Consider the following 19101-nt stretch of genomic DNA (forward strand, 5'->3'; position numbering starts at 1 on the left):
ACGGCCCGGTCCAGCCCCACCTTCCTCTCCTCCTGCCCCACCTTCCTCTCCTCCTGCCCCACCAGAACCGGGGGTGGCTGGCAGACAAGAGGACAGTTGCCCTGCCTGCCGCCCGGAACCTGAAGAAGGAGCGAACTCCCAGCTTCTCTGCAAGTGATGGTGACAGCGACGGGAGTGGCCCCACCTGTGGGCGGCGGCCAGGCTTGAAGCAGGAGGATGGTCCGCACATCCGTATCATGAAGAGAAGGTACTTGGACCAGGGCCGGACAGGAAGGCGCAAGGCTCAGGTGGGGCTGGAGCTTCAGGCCTTCAGCTGCTCAGATGAGAGTGTCCACACCGGCCTCCCACACCTTCCCTCAGATGCTGGTCTTTTTGGGGTCCTGTGTGGGTCGCAGGCAGGAGCTGTTTCCTCATCTGCCCCGTCTGGCGTCCCCTCCCACCTCTGCTCTGCGGCGCTCACTGGCAGAGGCAGGTTGGCAGCAGTTGGGACCCAGAGGTCTGCACCTTCCTGGGCCGACGCTCCAGCTACCCTTGCTGACCGGGTCCCAGTCTGGCCAGAGAGCAGCTCTAGCAACAGGGAGCTCCATTCAGAATCGTGACTGGCTGTGCAGAAGCAGCCTCGGCCCCCACCTGCAGTACAACAGGAGGGCTCCTCTGAGTGCACGGCAACAAGCAAGAGGGAGAAGGGGCCTCGGTTCTGTTCTTCCTGATGCGTGTGTCTGCTGAGGCCAGGAGCTGGCTTTGGCCCATGGGCCTGTCCTAGTGGGAGGCCCCAGCATGTTGAGCCAGTAGCAGGTGGTGCTGGGCATGGCAGCCGCCCTCGTTCACTGCCCAGGGCTGTGGCCCAGCAGGGCACTGACCCGAGACAGGTCTGCGCATGCCCTACTATCCTGAGGCTGGGGTCAGGGGCCTCCAGAGCAACATGGACCTCTGCTTCCCTTCCTGCAGAGTCCACACCCACTGGGACGTGAACATCTCTTTCCGAGAGGCGTCCTGCAGGTAGGAGCCGTGCTGTGCGTGCATAAGAGGGGGCCATGACTCCCCTCCCTCCCTCCCACCCCTGCCCGTGCCCTGCTGTCTGCTGTCCGCTGTCTCAGCGTGAGCTGATGCTGTGATGCTTACTGAGTGTCTGCCAGGTTTGACATGTGCTGCAAGGTTGTCCCCCAGCCCGGGAGGCAGACAGTGTTGCACCCAGTTGGGACTGAGGGACCCCAGACCCAGTCAGATGCAGCTCTCGGCAGCAGCTCAGGTGTGAGTTCTGGGCAGCCCGGCCCTGGAGTTAGAGTGCACTTCCTCCCATGTGAGACTGGCCATTTGAGCCCAAAAATGAGGCTGTCACCTCCCCCTTCCCACCCTCCTAGAGACCCACCAGGAGGTGAGAATGCTGATGTGTGAGTGGGGCCCTGAAGGGTGTGTAGGAGCTCACTAAGGTGAGGGGATGTCTGCAGAGTGGAGGAACAGGGAAGGGCGTGTAGGAGGGACGAGGAGTGAACATGGCAGCTCTGGTTCAGTTGGATGCTGAGGAGTCATGGATGCTGGGCCTGTGGGCACCGTCCTCCAGGCGGGAGCCACCGAAAGTTCTTGAGCAGGGCAGTGACCAGGTGTATGTTTGGAGAAGGTCCCTCTGGAGGCCCTCGTGGCAGACAGGGGATTGGATTCAGGCTGTGGAAGCAGGACGGTAGGGGGTGTGATTCCAGGATGTGGAAAGGAGATAAAAATGAAGAGCCCCGGGGAAGAGGTCAAGGGAGTTGGGGGACCCGAGTTCCTGGCTCCAGGGGGAAGTGGGTGGTAAGTCTGTGAACAGAGCCCAGCTGTGGATTCTGTCAATGGGGTCAGGTCTCACCCTGTGGCTTCCAGGGCAGCAAGGCAGGAAGGAGGCGTCTGCCACAAGGCCAGCTTCCTGGGGCCAGAGCCGTGAAGGCCCAGGGGACCTGCGTGTCTTGGCTCCACGCCAGATGTGTTATTATTTATGTCTCTGAGAATGTCTGGATCTCAGAGCCGAATTACAATAAAAACATCTTTAAACTTATTTCCACCTCATTTTGGGGTTGCCAGCTCACCTGATCATTTTTATGAAATGTCATGAACACTGATGACATTTTATGAGCCTTTTACTTGGGACACTACAGAATACATTTGTCAGCGAGGCCTGTAGGGAAACCTAGCTGCGGTCCCCCCGACCCCGCTCCAGTAACGGCTCCTCCTGCCTGCAGCCCCCTCCTCCGTCCGCCTGGCCTCGGGAATGCAGCGTCCCTCGGCAGCACTGACGGCAGACAGCCTGGGGTACCCTAGGAAGAGGCCAGGTCTTCCATCCTGCACGGGCCCTAGAAGGGGCTAGGATGAGTTTCTGAATCTCCCAAGGGCGAGATTTCGGTCAGAGGGGAGGGCGTGCTGGGGTCCCCGGAGGAGAAGGCCCAGCACACGCCTGAGTGGACTGAAGCCTCCAGCTGTTGACCTGACCCTGGTGTCCGGTCAGAGTGGGTGGTGGTCCCTGAACCCACACGGGCTCCCAGGCCATGTCTGTGTTTCTTTCGGCCTGTCCCTGGGTCCTTCTGCCTCTGCAGCCTCCCACAGAACACACTGCCAGGCCAACTCCATCTGTGTGTTCATTTCCTCCCGTCCATTGGTCTCCGCCCATCTGTCCGTCTGTCCTTCCATCCCCTTCGCCCTGTCTGGCTGGCTCTGCAGTGACCACCTGCCTTTTGGAGCCAGCAGAGCCCCAGGCCGTCCTCCTCTGCCTCAGGAACCCGGGGTGGCAGATGCTCCTCGAGCCATTGTTTGCAGGCGGGGGCTTGGCCCCTCTCTCCTGGGCCCCTGAGCTGGTGGGAAAATGGGCAAGGGCTAGACCGTGTGGTCATCACTGAGGGGCGGTGGCGGGAGTCCCCTGCGTGGGCAGCTGGGGTCACACCTGCCAGGCTCTGGCCTCCCCCTCCCCCTCTCCTTCCTGCGCCTCGTGCCCCAGCCCTGACTGCTTCTCCCAGCTTCCCCACCTCCTGACCTGCAGCCCAGCCCCACCACAGAGACTCTCAGGGGCTTCGTCCCTTGTGCAAAGCAGGGTGCAGAGGGCATTCTGTGGTTCGAGGACCATGCGCTGGTGTGCCCGGGCCGGGTTCCTGCTTCTCCACTCTGGGACGTCCAGGGCATGTTTCTTTACATAAAACTGGCATAACTGACTCACTGAGTGGCCAAGTGACCAGAACAGGTTTTCAGGGGCCGGGCCAGGCCAGGCTGCGTCGGAACCTCAGGAGCAAACTCCAAGGCAGAGACCAGGGGCGGGGAGGGCAGGTGGCACCCAGTTCCCCACCAGGTGCCACTGCCCAGCCACAGCCCCTCCACCCAGCTATTAGGCCCTCCCTCACTTTCCTTCTGGGCGCCAGGCTCGGGGCTCACGGCCAGCCCCCAACCTCTGGAGTCTCTGGGAAGCTAGTTCTCCTCCTGCAGGCGTCCCGGGGACATCAGAGGGGGGACCCCTGGGGAGAACTCCATGGCAGCTGTGGCTACTGCCAGGCCAGCCCTCAGCCCCCACCCCATGCTGAGGCCAGCAGTCCTCTCCTGACACCCCCGCGTCGATTAGGATCATGGAAGGGATGAGACTCGCTGCCGATTAATCCCATAAAGTACTTACTCCCACCCAGCTGCCCTCCTATGTGCCTGGGGGGGGCTTCCTTTCCCACTGGGAGCCGGTGGGGGTGGGGGAGAGCCGTCATCTAGGTCTCCTGGAAGGTTTAGAGCCCAGCCTGGGAGTCTTTGGTGCTGAAACGGATCTGCTTAGGGGCAGCCCTGGATTAGCCCAGCTCCAGCCAGCCCAGGTCAGGGGAGCCGGGAGCTATTTAATGAGGTTTAGGGTAGGCTCCCAGGTCACTGCGCAGGACTGCTCCGTTACAGGTGGGCAGGGGGGCTGCTCCGTTACAGGTGGGCAGGGGAGGTGGCTGCGTTACAGGTGGGCAGGGGAGGCTGCTGCGTTACAGGTGGGCAGGGGGGGCTGCTGCGTTACAGGTGGGCAGCCAGGAGGCTGCTGCGTTACAGGTGGGCAGGGGAGGCGGCTGCGTTACAGGTGGGCAGGGGAGGCTGCTCCGTTAACAGGTGGGCAGGGAGGCTGCTGCGTTACAGGTGGGCAGGGGAGGCGGCTGCGTTACAGGTGGGCAGGGGAGGCTGCTCCGTTACAGGTGGGCAGGGGGGGCTGCTGCGTTACAGGTAGGGGGAGGGGGGCTGCTGCGTTACAGGTGGGCAGCCAGGAGGCTGCTGTGTTACAGGTGGGCAGCCAGGAGGCTGCTGCGTTACAGGTGGGCAGGGGAGGCTGCTCCGTTACAGGTGGGCAGGGGAGGCGGCTGCATTACAGGTGGGCAGGGGAGGCTGCTCCGTTAACAGGTGGGCAGGGAGGCTGCTGCGTTACAGTTGGGCAGGGGGGCAGCTCCGTTACAGGTGGGCAGGGGAGGCTGCTCCGTTACAGGTGGGCAGGGGGGGGGCTGCTGCGTTACAGGTAGGCGGGGGGGAGGGGGCTGCTGCGTTACAGGTGGGCAGCCAGGAGGCTGCTGTGTTACAGGTGGGCAGCCAGGAGGCTGCTGCGTTACAGGTGGGCAGGGGCTGTGCTGCAGGAGGGCTGCTCAGGGAGTGGCGCCTGGACCCTGAGCCCCTTCTCTGCTGACTGGGGAGAGGCTCACGGAACCAGGAAGGGGTGGAGGGCCGTGCTCCACACAGTTCGTCTCATTGCTCTCTGGGACTCTGTGGATGTGGGATTCGGCTGAATTAGCAAGAAGAGGAGAAATGAGGGAAGAAAAGAGTTAAAGGCATGTTGATTCCAAGCCCCCGCCTGCCGGGGGCACAGCGGGAGGTTGGAGCACGCAGCCCTGGTGCCTGGTGCGAGCTGCACGTGTCTGCCAGTGCCTTGTGTGCGTGGGGCACGTCTCATCAGCTGCAGGACTGTGGTCTGGGCCTCAGTTTCCTCGTGTGCAGAAATCGGGGGTCAGGGGATGGTTCACATGTGGCATATTCTCTCCTGGGGCCTGTCCTGCAGGACTGCCCCTAAGCAGATCGGCCTCTTCCCGGGCGGGGTTCCTCTGCCTGGTGGGCCCCTCGACCTCCTTTGAGGCAGGGAGTGAGATAACTGTGCGATTCCCTGTGGAGGGCGTGAAGGCAGAGCCGGCTGGCTGCTCCACACAGACCCTCCCTGGGGCAGCCGTGGGGTCCCAGGTCCCAGTGCCAGGTTCTGTGTCGCTTTGACTCGGGTGCTGCGTGGGTGTGCACACAGTGGTGTCACGGGCCACATGCCGAGGCGTGGGCACAGCAACGTGGCACTCAGAGGTCATCCCCACGCTCACACACAGAGCTAGGCGCTCCCTGTGCCCAGGCTGGGCTCCAGCCTCGCAGCTGCCCACGGGGTCAGCTTTTCCCGGTCTCGTTCTGCAGCCAGGATGGCAACCTTCCCACCCTCATATCCAGCGTCCACCGCAGCCGCCACCTCGTTATGCCCGAGCATCAGAGCCGCTGTGAATTCCAGAGAGGCAGCCTGGAGATTGGCCTGCGACCCGCCGGTGAGGAGCACGGGGGGCCTGAGGGCGGGGTCGGGGCTGTGGGGCCAGAGGACGGTGGCGTCTCCACTCAGCACCAGCAGCCTTGGCAGGCAGCCAGAGAGGCAGGAGGAGCGGCCTGTCCCCCAGGGGCTGCATGTGACAGTAATTGTGTTAATCCCAGCCAGCGGGACAGACAGGAGGCAGAGGCGGTGGCTCCGCTGTGGCTGCCGCTGGGGTGGGCTTGGAGTAGCCGGGGCCCTGCCACCCCCTTTTCACAGGGCAGACGTAGGCGTGGCCTCAGAGGTTCAGAAATGCACACCCTGGAGGAACGCACGCACTCCTGCAGCGCACGCCTGACTGGTCCTGCCTCGTAGGGCTCCTGGACGGAAGGGGTCCCCGGTCGGTCCCGCCTTCTAGGGCTCCTGTACGGAAGGGGTCCCCGGTCGGTCCCGCCTTCTAGGGCTCCGGGAAGGATGGGGTTCCGGGAGGGAAGGAATCCGGCGCCTGAGGGAGGTGCTGCTGCCTGTTCACAGTTGTGGGGAGACCAGGCCCCCCTCAGAGGGCACTGCTGTAGAGAGGGGCACAGCAGAGCCTCAGCCCCAGGGCAGGCCGTGAAAGGAGGCGGGGGCGCCCCTGAGGCCCTGTGGACCCTGGGCAGGGGTGTTCCCAGCAGGGCCTGCATCTCTTGGGAAGGAGGGGTGGGGGAGGCCCACCCCCATCTGTGTCCCCCATCCATGGCCCCCATCCGCGTCCTCGTGCACCTAGGAAGGCCCTTGTGGGGCTGGGTGGGGGCAGCTTCTGATGCCGCGTTGGAGACAGCTGAGAGGCGGTTGATAAAATCTAATTGCCCCATCGATCCAGCAGAGCGGAGGGAGCCCCACAATGATTGAGATATTCTGAGCCAGCAGGCCCTCCCCTGTGCCTTCACACAGGGAGACCTCCTCAGGTACACGCGTGTGCGTGTGCCGGCGTGTGTGTGTCTGGGGTCCTGTGGGGTGCACGTGATGGGGGTTGCCCGGCAGCTCTCACCCATGGAGTCAGGACGTGTTCGTGCACTTCCGGGCTCACAGGCTCTACAGGGCCTCGCGTGTCCTGTGACCCATGTCCAGGTCTCCCATACGCACTCCGTGTCAGGGTCTGGTCCGCTCCCCGGAGCTTCCTCTTGGAGGAGGCATTCACCCTGGGGGGCATTCACCTCTTCTCCCTTCCTGTGACCCCAGGAACCACACATCCATCCTGTTCCCAGCCCGGGCCCTCCCGCTAAGCTGCACCTCCCTGGGCCCTGGGCTGTGAGGGACTCAGAGCAGGTCCTGCATCTGCCTCTCTGAGACCCGCTGGGGTCCATGAGTGAGGAGTGAGCATGGCCTCATCGGCCTTCCTGCGGTCTTGTTGCAGGCCCCCTTCCACCTGGCCCCCCCACCCAGTCACCTCCCCCAGGCTAGGAGGAGGCCTTAGCCCCCCACAGAACGGAGAGGGTAGTTTCCACTGTGTACAATGGAAAACTGATTGCCAGGAGGTGAGAGGCCTTGCTAACCCTGAGGGCATGTGCATGGTGGGCCAGGTGGCAGGTGTGGAAAAGAGCCAGGTTCCCCCAGCCTTGGCCCACCCCCTCCCAGCCCACCGAGCTCTGGCACGGGAGGCTGTGGGGGAGACGATGGCTTCTCAGGGGCCTGAGCAGTGGCGCCTGGATCCGTGTGTGGCCAGGTGCCCCCCGCCGCCCGCCGGGCCCAGCCACCCTATCTGTCACCGAGGTGGGGACCCTGGACCAGACTGTGGGACTGACCCTCTCTCTGGGGCCGGGCCTGATAGCAGCCGGGCCAGGATCAATAAGTTATTAGCACCACTCTGTCAGCTGTAATGTGGGATTGATCGGTGTGGCCGCCGCACTTCCCCAGCCTGATTAAAATGACAGATTAAGGGAATAAGAAAAAGGAATTAGGCCTGGAGCTGACGGCAGGGCTTGTGGGGGGACGGGCTTGGGAGCCCCACTGCCTAGGCCTCATGGAGGTCTTGGGTCACAGGGGGGTGGCCCCTCACTCCACCCAGCTAGAGCCCTCATGAGGATGAGGAGGGGCCAGAGTTGGAGGCACTGGCTGGCCTGGGAGACCCCCAGGGCGTGGAGTCAGGGGCTTCGGAGGAGCTCGGGGTGGGTCGGAGATGGGTACATGGATGGTGTGGTCTGGAATGGGTGTGGTCGGCAGGACCCAAGGGAGGACCTCAGGAGAGTGAGCTGGGCCTGGCCTGGGCCTCCCCTCTGCCACCTGCTGGGCTGTGTTTGGGGCTAGGGCTGGGCTGGCCTCGTGGCTGAGGAGGTGGGTGAAGCTACTGGGAGGTGCACCCCAGAAGCCCAGAGCCTGGCTGGGCTGGTGGACAAGGGCATGACAGCCACGCCAGGGTGCTAGCTCAGGCAGGACTGGGCCAGAGAGGAGGACTTGGGCCTTCTGGGGGCAGGGATGGGTATGACCAAGTAGGAGGCCTGGGAGTGGAGGCGCCTCGAGGCGGCCTGGGGGGCCCACAGCCCAGTGACTCACAGAGCAGGAAGAGGTCAGGTGTGAGGTCCTTCCCAGCTTGTCTCACCCCACGCTGGCATGTGACCCTGCACAGCCCACCCTCACTCCTATCCAGGAGGGGAAGGTGGTGCCTGGTCAAACCAAAAGCTTTTTATTCTCTAGGGGGATGAGAGGGCGGCTCGTTAACTTGCACAAGAGGCTAGATGGCGGGTGGGGCAGCTGAGTGTCTGCTGTGGATCTCTTCTGCACACACGCACCAGCACCAGGGCCAGTGTCAGAGCTCCCCTGTGCCCCTGTCCCGCCACAGCCAGCCGTGATGTCCTCTGCGCTGAAGGCTGGGGCTGCCAGGGCTGGGCAAGGCCTGTACTCACCAGGACCAAGGGCCCCCTGAGAGATGGTGGGTGCGGTCCAGGCTGAGCTGGAGCAGGGGCTGGGTCCCCCTTCCATTCCTTGAGATGCAGGTGGGCACTCACTACCCTCCCGCAGGTGACCTGTTGGGCAAGAGGCTGGGCCGCTCCCCCCATATCAGCAGCGACTGCTTTTCAGAGAAGAGGGCACGAAGCGAATCCCCTCACAGTAAGAGCGTGGCTGGGACGAGAGACAGGTCACCAGGGGAGGGGGCAGTCCCTGAGGGTCCCCTGGACCTCGAGCAGGCACTCTAGAGGGGCGTGGTCCTCGGCAGTGCCTGGAGAAACCTCTTATCCCGGGTCCTCCCCAGCAGAGGCGCTGCTGCTGCCGCCGGAGCTGGGGCCCAGCATGGCCCCGGAGGACCATTATCGCCGGCTTGTGTCAGCACTGAGCGAGGCCAGCACCTTTGAGGATCCTCAGCGCCTCTACCACCTGGGCCTCCCCAGCCACGGTGAGGACCGCCCCTGGCATGATCCCCCTCATCACCTCCCCAGCCGCGGTGAGGACCCCCCCTGGCATGATCCCCCTCATCACCTCCCCAGCCACATGTTCTTGGCCATTCCTGTTGCTGAGGCCCTGCTGACACCAAGGCCAGGCTGGATGCGGGTCCCTGGAGGACCCCCTCTGCCACACGTCCTGCCCCATGCCCCCTGGGGCGGGCCACACCTCCATGTCCCCTAGGTCCCTAGGGTCATGACTAGCTCACATTTTATATAGAGAGAAATGGAGTCTGGGGTGGACCCAGGTGAGGGTGGGCAGTGGGCATTTCACAGCACTCCCCGAGGAGCGCAAGCTCCTGGACCCTGTGGTCTGTGAGTCGTCTATGCAGCCAGTGGACGCCGACCTGCCAGACGCCTGCCCCAGGAGCCTGGGGAGGGGCAGTGAGCAGAAAGGCCGGGCTGGGTGCAGTGGGCACTTGGCCACCAGGACTCCCCAGGTGCTGAAGAGACCCCAGCTGGAGGAGCTGCCCCTTCCCCCGGGTCGGCCCTGACCCTGTCCACCCCACCTCAGGACGTTCTCCAGGGGTCACTCCGGGATGCACTCGGACCCCCTGCCCGCTGCACTCAGCCTCCCAGGCCCCAGCCGCCCGCCTGGCAGGGGAGCTTGGCTTTTCGGGCTAGAGGTGGGTGGGGGCGCCGGGAAAGGAGGCAGGATTCCTCACACCAGGCACCGTCCCCCAGGGCAGCTCAGGCACCAAGAGCCTGAATAATTCACCAAATGTTAATAATTTAAAAATCCTCCTTTTTAATTGCTTTCCCTGCTCTGCCTGGGGCCGCTCTGCTGGCCGCGCGGGGGAGGGGGCGCCGGCCGCCGGGGAGCGCGCTGTCAATCAGGCCGCGCCGCCGCCCCCGCCCCCGCCCCCGCCCCGCCGCGGAGCCGGCTGTAAATAACCCCGGCAGCTAGCGCGGGGGCGCTGGGCCCCGCTGGGATCGATGCGGGCGGTCGCGCCGGCTGGGCTCTGCGGGCTGGCACCCGGCCTGGGGCGGGACCCACCTCCGCTTTCGGGTAATTAATTTATAAACAGAGGCGGCGGTGGAGCTGGCGGAGCCTGCATAGTGGGGGCTGCTGGGACTCGGGAGGCCCGGGCCTGGGCGGGAGGGAGAGGCCGAGAGACCTGGGACGCGGCGCCTTAGACGCGGGCGCTGCGTGCGCATTGGGGTGAGTGTGGCCACGCGGGACAGTGACCCTGCGCAGCCGGGACTGGGCGACCCCTGTGCTAGTGTGGCGTGCGTGCACGGGCGCTGCCTTGCCTTTGTGACAAGCTTTGGCCAGCCGTGTCTACTATGGGGACCTCAGATTTTCTTGCCTCCCACCGAAGAGGGGGTCCCCTGGGCGGTCAGCCCCTGGCTGGCTCTCCTGGACTCTCTCGCTACCCCGCAGGCTCTGTGGCCTCGGGACGTCTGCACAGCCCCCTCCCCGCAAGGCTCAGCCGCCTCTCAGGCCAGAAGCCTCCAGGCACCCGGCTCCCCTTCGGGGAAGAGCTTTTCCCGACACTTCCCCGCGCAGCATCTTGTCTGCCGTCTCGGCCCTGTGGCCGCCCATCCTCCTGCCCCGTGCCCGAGACCAGCCCAGGGCCCGAACACGGCCGAGTGGTGTGGTCAGTTCCCCACCTCAGTGTTCTACGCCAGGACGCGGGCTGGGGAGGATGAGGGCGCATAGCCGGGGGGGGGTCACTGCTGTTGTTCCCCACCCAGATCTCCTGAGGGTCCGGCAGGAGGTGGCAGCTGCAGCTCTGAGGGGCCCCAGTGGCCTGGAAGCCCACCTGCCCTCCTCCACGGCCGGTCAGCGTCGGAAGCAGGGCCTGGCTCAGCACCGGGAGGGCGCCGCCCCAGCTGCCGCCCCGTCCTTCTCGGAGAGGTACTGGGGTGGCTGCCGTTCTCTGCTTGTTTCTGGGGTGCCGCCCGCACCCCCACGCTCTCAGCCACCAGCACGCGCCCCGAGAGTGCCAAGCACTGTGTTCAGGTCTAGGTTCGGGTCCGAGCAGAGCGTTTCGGGGGTGACACCGATCTGGGCTGCAGTGTTGAGGGCGCCACTGGGGTGCGTGAGGGAGGCTGAGGCCCATCAGGGGGTTCCCTGGAGGAGAAGCCAGAGAAGGGGAGAGCTCCAAGTCTGGAACCCCGGGGTCAGTCGGGAGGGGTCGGCCAGAGGACTCAGAGCTGGAGGCGGAGAGGGGGTCCTGGCTGGCGCTCAAATTTAGACGCCGGCGCCGGATCTGTTCCCGGCACAGACAAGGCCTCCGGCACAGACCCGGGTTTCTCGGGTCCAGGAGACAAGGCGGGGCGGGGGCAGGGGCGGGGGGCCTGGAGAAGGGAGGGGCCGCCTGAAGACCGAGTCCCCGCCCGGCCGCTGAGCCCGGCGTCTGCAGCTGCCTCCACCGCCGCCCGGATTGCGGCTAATGACGCCCCCGCTTCCCCCGCCGCTCGGGTCCGCAGGGGAGGGGAGCAGGCGGGGCAGGCGCCCCGCGCAGTAATTACCGCTGCAGCCGTCGCCGCCCGCCGGGTCAGCGCCTCCGCGCCGCCGCCGAGATTAATTGGCGCCGCCGGCGGGGGCGGGGATGGCGCGCGACCTGGGGCCATAACGAGCTGCGCATCGACCGCCCGCGGGGCCGGCAATTAGCGGAGGCGGCGGGGGAGGGGCGCCGGGGCCTTTACGGGAATGGGGGCGGGGGGGACGCCGCTCATTGCGCTGCCGTCCACAGGGAGCTGCCGCAGCCGCCCCCCTTGCTGTCGCCGCAGAATGCCCCTCACATCGCCCTGGGCCCCCATCTCAGGCCCCCCTTCCTGGGGGTGCCCTCGGCTCTGTGCCAGACCCCAGGTGAGGAGGCGGGTGCGCATCCCCTGGGATCCCGCGTGGAGGCCCGCGGACCCGTCCCTGCCCCTGTCGGAGCCGAGACGGACGGGGTAGGGGATTGCAAAGGGCCGGCTCGGACCGCCTCGGACCCCCCGACCCCGCGTTGTCCCCCTCCCCACCAGGCTACGGCTTCCTGCCCCCCGCCCAGGCGGAGATGTTCGCCCGGCAGCAGGAGCTCCTGCGGAAGCAGAACCTGGCCCGGTAGGTGCGGGGAGGCGGGCGGGGCCGCGCGGCCCGGGAGGCGGCTGACCCGCGTCTGCCCCCGGCCCAGGCTGGAGCTGCCCGCCGACCTCCTGCGGCAGAAGGAGCTGGAGGGCGCGCGCCCACAGCTGCTGGCGCCCGAGACCGCCCTGCGCCCCAACGACGGCGCCGAGGAGCTGCAGCGGCGCGGGGCCCTGCTGGTGCTGAACCACGGCGCGGCGCCACTGCTGGCCCTGCCCCCACAGGGGCCCCCGGTCTCCGGACCCCCCACCCCGTCCCGGGACTCTGCCCGGCGAGCCCCCCGGAAAGGGGGTCCCGGCCCTGCCTCAGCGCGGCCCAGCGAGTCCAAGGAGATGACGGGGGCTAGGCTCTGGGCACAAGATGGCTCGGAAGACGAGCCCCCCAAAGACTCGGACGGAGAGGACCCCGAGACGGCAGCTGCTGGGTGCAGGGGGCCCACTCCGGGCCAAGCTCCAGCTGGAGGGGCCGGCGCCGAGGGGAAGGGGCTTTTCCCAGGGTCCACACTGCCCCCTCCGCTGCCCCTGGGCTTCCCTTATGCCGTCAGCCCCTACTTCCTCACAGGTGGGCACCCCCACACTCTAGATCCTTCCAGAGGGCAAAGGACTGGCAGGCCGCCTGTGGAAGGTTCTTGGGGGGAGGAGGGGCCGTGGGGAGGAAAATTCCCCTTAGGCACCCATCCACCACCTCAGCAATTGGGGCACACGACGGTCAGGAGACGGGCGGGTATGGGAAAGCCAGCCAGAGCCCTAGTAACACGCCCCACAACTCAGGCGCGGTAGGGGGACTCTCCGTGGATGGGGAGGAGGCCCCAACCCCTGAGGACGTCACCAAGTGGACCGTGGATGATGTCTGCAGCTTCGTGGGGGGCCTGTTTGGCTGTGGAGAGTACACTCGGGTAAGGGGGGCCCCAGTTCCTGGGGCTGGGCTGGAGCTGGCTGGCAGTCACTACCTCCCTGGAAAGGATGGTGGGGTAGGGCCATTCCCCAACGGCCTCTCCCTCCCTAAAAGCAGTGCGCAGCAGGGACTGGACTGTGCACCCCACCTTTTTTTTTTTTGCCAGGTGTTTTCTGCCTGACACTGACTCAAACCCAACAGATCACTGTTTTAAAAAAATTTCCGTGAGCTGCACAAACAGCTCCTCTTGGCTCTGCTGGGCTGGAGGATGGAGCAGCACCCGGGTCCTGACCCACCCTCCCTCCCTCCCCCTTCCAGGTCTTCAGGGAGCAGGGGATCAACGGGGAGACCCTGCCACTGCTGACGGAGGAGCACCTGCTGAGCACCATGGGGCTGAAGCTGGGGCCCGCCCTCAAGATCCGGGCCCAGGTGAGATGCTGGGGAGTGAGGTCAGGGTCTCCAGACCACAGGTGGGCAGAAAGCTCTGGGTGGGTGTGCGCCAGCCCCCACCAGGCCATCTCTCTGCAGGTGGCCAGGCGCCTGGGCCGAGTTTTCTACGTGGCCAGCTTCCCCGTGGCTCTGCCACTGCAGCCACCAACCCTGCGGGCCCCGGAGCGAGAACTCGGCACAGGAGAGCAGCCCTTGTCCCCCACGACGGCCACGTCCCCCTATGTCATAGGGCAGTCCTCTGAGGAAGTGTTAGATCCCTTTGAAATCTGTCCAAACACTTTCTTGTGCTGGGGAAAGTCAATTACATATTTCAAGCAACCCCACATGTCATACGAGTATCTTGTACATGTTTGAGTACTCGTGTCTGTGAACTTACATCTCAGACTTCAACTTCTCGCTTCCCACCCTTATCAGTGACTGCCTGCATGGCCTTGGGCAAGTTGCTTTCCCTCTGCAAAGCTCAGTTTCTGCATCTATAAAATGGACATAATGCTACCTACCTCATGGGGTTAGTGATCACATTTAAGGAGCTAATATGTGGAAATTGCTTACACAGTACCTGTCACATAATAAGGGTTTAATAAGTGTTTGATGTAATTGTTTTGATTATTACTACTATTACTAAAATAATAATTACTACAATAATAATGATTCTTATTCTCTATATTAGTATTATCTTTGAAAATGGGCATGGATTATGTCTATGTAACACTTTTGGCACAATATCTAGCATTATATCACATACAAATTAGAGAATTCATGTTATTAAGGATGAAAAAATATTTTTACTGACCCTTAAATTCTTCGTAAGTAACTGCAAAAGAAGCCATTATCTCAACACATGAAATAAAAAAAAAATTCAGTTCCTCTGGAGTTTGTTTTTGGAGGTAGCCACAGGATACCTAAATTTTTTTTCTTTTCAGAGAGACCGAGGGGCTCACTAAGTTGACCAGGCTGGTCTTGAACTCCTGGCCTCAAGCCATCCTCCCACCTCAGCCCCCCAAAGTGCTGGGATTACATGCATGAGCCACCACATCCAGCCTACCTAAAATATTGAATGCTGTTAATAAATCTCCTGAGGCCAGCATAAGAAGGTGATGGGCAAAACTAATGCAGGTATGTTTTTCTGGCTTTTTCATGTATTGGGCCCAACTTTGAAAAGCACTTACTATTAATGGCTAACTTGCAAAATTTGTGATTTATTAAAAGCAAATTTTAATTGTTTTACCTAAAAATAATAGGCCTCTGAGCTGCCAAAGATGAAGATTTAATTTCTAGGTGTTCCCCACAATACCTAGAAACATCAGTGTAATCGATTATTAAACACTTTAGAACTATTCTCATCAAAGTTCTTTAATACATAATACAGCAAAAGAAAAGTTTCTTTTCTAAAGGCTTCTCTATACTTTTTTTAATAGTTGAATTTCATTTCTGAAGGCTCCTAAAAAGAATAGAATTTAGATCTTTATTAAAGAGGAAATATATTTTCCATGTTTAATTTAAATGACATTCCATCAGTCATTTGCAATCTTAGCCTACACGGAATTTTTTTTTTTTTTTTTGGTAGTTTTTATGTTTGGGCTTTAGGAGGGGATTCCCAATAATCTCTATATAAATATTTCTAATCTCTATATAAATATTTTAACATTTCAATGTAAATTAGTTTTTTAAAGCTATTTTATCCATAAAAATAATGAATTTGTATGGCTGAGGGTGAAATACTGTGTTACCAGGACCCCTCAGTTTTGGGGGTTGTGAGTAGATCCCATCTTCATGTTCCTCCAGCCCAGCCCAAGCCTGGCTCAGGTCCTCCTCCCCCATTTGTCAGGAACCACCATCCCCAGGGATTCTATGTGCCCTGCCTGACCAGTGTTCTCCATCAGAGTTTACCAATCTTTTGTTCATTCCCTCAGAGCACAGCTAAGCAAGAGTACACTAATTTGAAAATTAACTCAAGCAAATAGAGGAACAATATCCCCAACACATTGCATTTTAACATAGGGTTTCCTGGACACACTGTTTCAACCCAAGAGTTGGGCTAATAGTAGGAGTTCCATCTGCTAAAATACGGCTGTCAGCTTCAGAGGGAAATTCATGAACATCTTCGTAGTTTGTTGTTACGTTTCACTTGGCACTGTTTATAAAATTTCCTCTGAAGCCAAAAAATAAGTTATTTCCCAGCACACTGGTCACTTTTCATTTATCAGTGGATTGATTTTTGTAACTTGCAGTAGGAGCTGAAATCGACCAGGGGGTTCTTATCCAACAGACAGCAGCAGAACTCTTTGTGTATCTGCGTTCCTTTCAACAAGTGTGACTTCCTCAGTGGCATCATTCGTGAGCATAACACAGAGCTCAGCAATAACGTTTCTTCACTAACCCTACCAGGTATCCAACATAGGATGTTACTTCCTTTCACTGTTTTCCAACTCCTGGCAGATATTAATCATTGGGATTTGGGAACAAGGAAATAGAATTTCTGAGAATGCTTGGGAATTTCCAAATTCACATGATTTTCATAACACTTCACTTACAAGTTTTTGAAAAATAATAAGTGACTATAATAACAAGCAAATAGTCGTTTTTTTCTGTAACAGGATTATATGAAAAGTTTTAGTAGTCTTCTGTTTTAAAAAGATATGATAACAAATGATGATTTATTATTATTATGAGCCAACATATTGTAACAAGATTATAAAATCCAATAGCATTAATAGAGAAAACATTAAAAAGAAATGAATATTATCACAAAATAAATGCTAAAGAAAAGTCCTTTAAAGATTGAAAGGTAACACCACAAATACTTAATGCTTTAATCATTGTTTACATGACATTGTTAAACAAGGCATCAATCATCCCCTCCAATACCATTTAAATAACATAACATTCTGATCTCCTGGCAAGATGAATAGCACTAGAAAGAAGCAACTGTCAAAATTGCCGATTTAAGGGCATATTTTGTTTCTAAAACTTGGCATTTCTTAGAAAACCTCTCATAGGATTTGTAAAACATATACTATGCCTATGAACACATTAATATTTGCAGAAATGGTTCACTGTTAGCAGTGGACAAGGCCATGAACACACACTTGTAACACAGCAACAGATACAAGAAAGTCTGACTGAGGCTCCTTTACTGCTCCTGTCCTGTTCACCTTAACTTTCATCTCCACATGTCAGTGCCTCCTCATCTTGCTTGACTTGAAGTCAGTGCATTTCTTCAAGCCAGTAAGTTCTCTATACTGACTATTAAGCTGTAATTTTCACAGGAAAATTAGAATGTTCCTTCCCATTTTCCTAATTTCTCAACTGATTTTTCTCAGAATTCAGAATCCATAAATATTGAAATGCCAGGAGAGAATTTCCAAATGGAAATGCTATTCCCTTCATCCATTTTCAGAAGAAACTGTAGCATAGTGTTATCCTTCTCTTCTCCAATTTTTTTTTTCCTGCAAACTTATGGTTATCACCTCTTTAAGTGCGTAGCTCACAATTTTGCCTCCCCTGCAAATGGTCCCAATACAGTGAAGTGGGTCCTCTTTAGCTGTGTCTTTACTACATAATCCTGCATTTCTGACCATATGCAGGGAGTGTGACCCAGGGAAGGATCCCTGACTCAATGGGATTTCTCTTGCTGTCTCTAGAATTTGAACACCGGAACCCAGACGTACAGAGGCTGGGAGCCATCGTGGTGTGCTATATTGATCACGGCAGCAGTGGGTGGTGTGGGGGCAGTTAATTGACAGCTACCTGTTGCTGACATCCCAGGAACTGCCTGAACCTCCTCTTTCCCAGTCATAAGATATCTAAGATTCTGCAGTATTCTTCATTAAATCCTAGCATGGTTTAAGCTAGCCAGAATTAGGTTCTGTTGCTTTCAATCAACAGAACCTTAGCTAATACATTGTTATTTCCTGGTCTTTGTTCCTTTAATTTTCCAGGAAAAGAAAGGAAAATGGCTTACTGGTTTTAAAAAGAGACAAGGGACAACATACCATTCATGCAAAATTTAGAAGCACTCAAAGGAAACTCTGGAAAGTTCCTGAGACATATATAGGTAGGATCAGCATAAAACTTGAACAGTGTATCTAGATCATGGTTGCCATGGTTGCCTTGACACAATGAACATCTGTATCAAGATCATATTTTCTTGGTGGGACAGAGAGAAGCACAAGGCGGGACTCACATTTACAGTAATCCTTGTTTTCCAGGGACCATACAACCCAGTTTGTCCAGAGCTGTTCATCTTAAGTTTGTTATCCCACCATAATTATAAATAGAACCTCCTTTTTCTCTCAAGAATATCCCACTTTGGATGATAATTTCTGTGACTACCCATTAAGAATATTTAATAACTATAGAAAACTGATTCTCTATATTTTTTGTATGTTTGAAACATTTTATAACAAAAATATCTTTTAAGTTATCACCTACACAGAATATAGCTGCCAAATGCTCCTACTCTGCTATTCTAACCATGAATCCCTCTGGGGCCCCTTCCTCCTACGGCACTTGTGAGGATGAAATGAAATAAGCTCTATGAAGTGCCCAACAGTGACCAACACTGAATAAAATACAGCCACCATAGGTGGCCTTCCCTTATGTTCACCAAACTCCTGATAAGTTATTCGGTGATGTTTTAATCTTAATATTTTATGTAGATTATACATTCATCTGATTCAAAATGCAAAAGGTACAAAAGCGTATACAGTTAAAAGTTTCCCAACCCACTACCATTTATCTCCCTGGAGGCAACTGTTTCCAGATTTTTGAATATCCTTAAAGAATATCATATGTATGGAAAAGAAAGATTATATATTTATATGCATCTGTGTATGCATTTTCCTATGAGAGGCTCACAAAGTCTCCTTGAAGAGATATCATTATTACAAATACCCCTCAATTTACAATGGGGTTATATTCCAATAAACTTAGGAAAATATTGTAAGCTGAAAATGCATTTAATACACTTAACCTACTAAACATCATAGCTTAGCTCGGCCTACCTTAAACACTCACATTAACCTACAGTTAGGCAAAATCATCTAACAGAAAGCCCATTTTATAATAAAGTGGGCTTCGAATATCTCATGCAATATAATGAATACTGTACTGAAAGTGGAAAACAGAATGGTTGTATGAGTACTCAAAGTACAGCTTCTGCTGAATGTGTATTGCTTTCAAACTATCTTAAAGTTGAAAAATCATAAGTCAAAATATTCTAAGTCAGGGATTGTTTGTACTTCCACTTTACATGATGAAATTGAGCCTTGAAAAGATTAAGTGACTCGCCCAAGGTCACACTGGCAGTTAAATAGTGAAACTTGGATCCAAATTGTTTAGTCACTACATGTATTGTCTTGAAATTTGAAAAAGAGGAAGAGGAATTAAACTACTAAATTGAAGGAATACTTTAGGCATAGAAGAAGCAGATGCCTTCATGTCCAAGTGATTGTGAAAAGCCCACTTGCCCCAAAATATGTCTCCCGGTCATATGAAATTCCACCATTTCAGACTTTTACCTGGGAATTTAGAGTAATCTGCTGTTTTCCTAGAGCTCCCCTAAAATAGAAATAGAAATTTTGGAAGGCTAAATATATGCTAACATTGGAAAACTCATTTTCTCCCCTTCGTAAGGCAAGGTACTGAAGGAGGGGGCCCTACGGGCTGTGCAGGGACATCCTGGAGGCATTGGGGAGAAGAAACTGAAAGGCAAGGTTGTATGGAACAAAGAATACCGATCTCAGGATTCTCCC

The 19101-nt window shown here is 57.2% G+C and overlaps 1 protein-coding gene across 14 annotated transcripts in view; it reads left to right on the forward strand.

Moving 5' to 3' along the window:
- The window catches only part of LOC112209800 (sterile alpha motif domain-containing protein 11-like), a 231895-nt gene that overhangs the window by 5655 nt on the left and 207139 nt on the right, over positions 1-19101 (forward strand). For 2 of the 14 annotated variants that reach the window (XR_010158646.1, XR_010158647.1), the window contains exons 3-14: positions 66-247; positions 949-999; positions 5407-5531; positions 8507-8596; positions 8739-8879; positions 10624-10786; positions 11628-11743; positions 11902-11980; positions 12051-12562; positions 12772-12896; positions 13214-13324; positions 14269-14461. Coding sequence is in view for 8 of the 14 variants with exons in the window: in XM_063814966.1 (XP_063671036.1) it covers positions 66-247; positions 949-999; positions 5407-5531; positions 8507-8596; positions 8739-8879; positions 10624-10786; positions 11628-11743; positions 11902-11980; positions 12051-12562; positions 12772-12896; positions 13214-13324; positions 13424-13699 (1971 nt within the window). In the remaining 6 variants the exon portion in view is untranslated. Of the gene's footprint in view, positions 1-65; positions 248-948; positions 1000-5406; positions 5532-8506; positions 8597-8738; positions 8880-10623; positions 10787-11627; positions 11744-11901; positions 12563-12771; positions 12897-13213; positions 13325-13423; positions 14249-14268; positions 14907-15576; positions 15734-17286; positions 17403-19101 lie in introns of those variants that run through there. The other 12 variants (XR_010158644.1, XR_010158645.1, XR_010158648.1 and 9 more) reach the window with 12 other exon arrangements.

Source organism: Pan troglodytes, chromosome 6, assembly GCF_028858775.2.
Source record: "Pan troglodytes isolate AG18354 chromosome 6, NHGRI_mPanTro3-v2.0_pri, whole genome shotgun sequence".
Classification (NCBI taxonomy): domain Eukaryota; kingdom Metazoa; phylum Chordata; class Mammalia; order Primates; family Hominidae; genus Pan; species Pan troglodytes.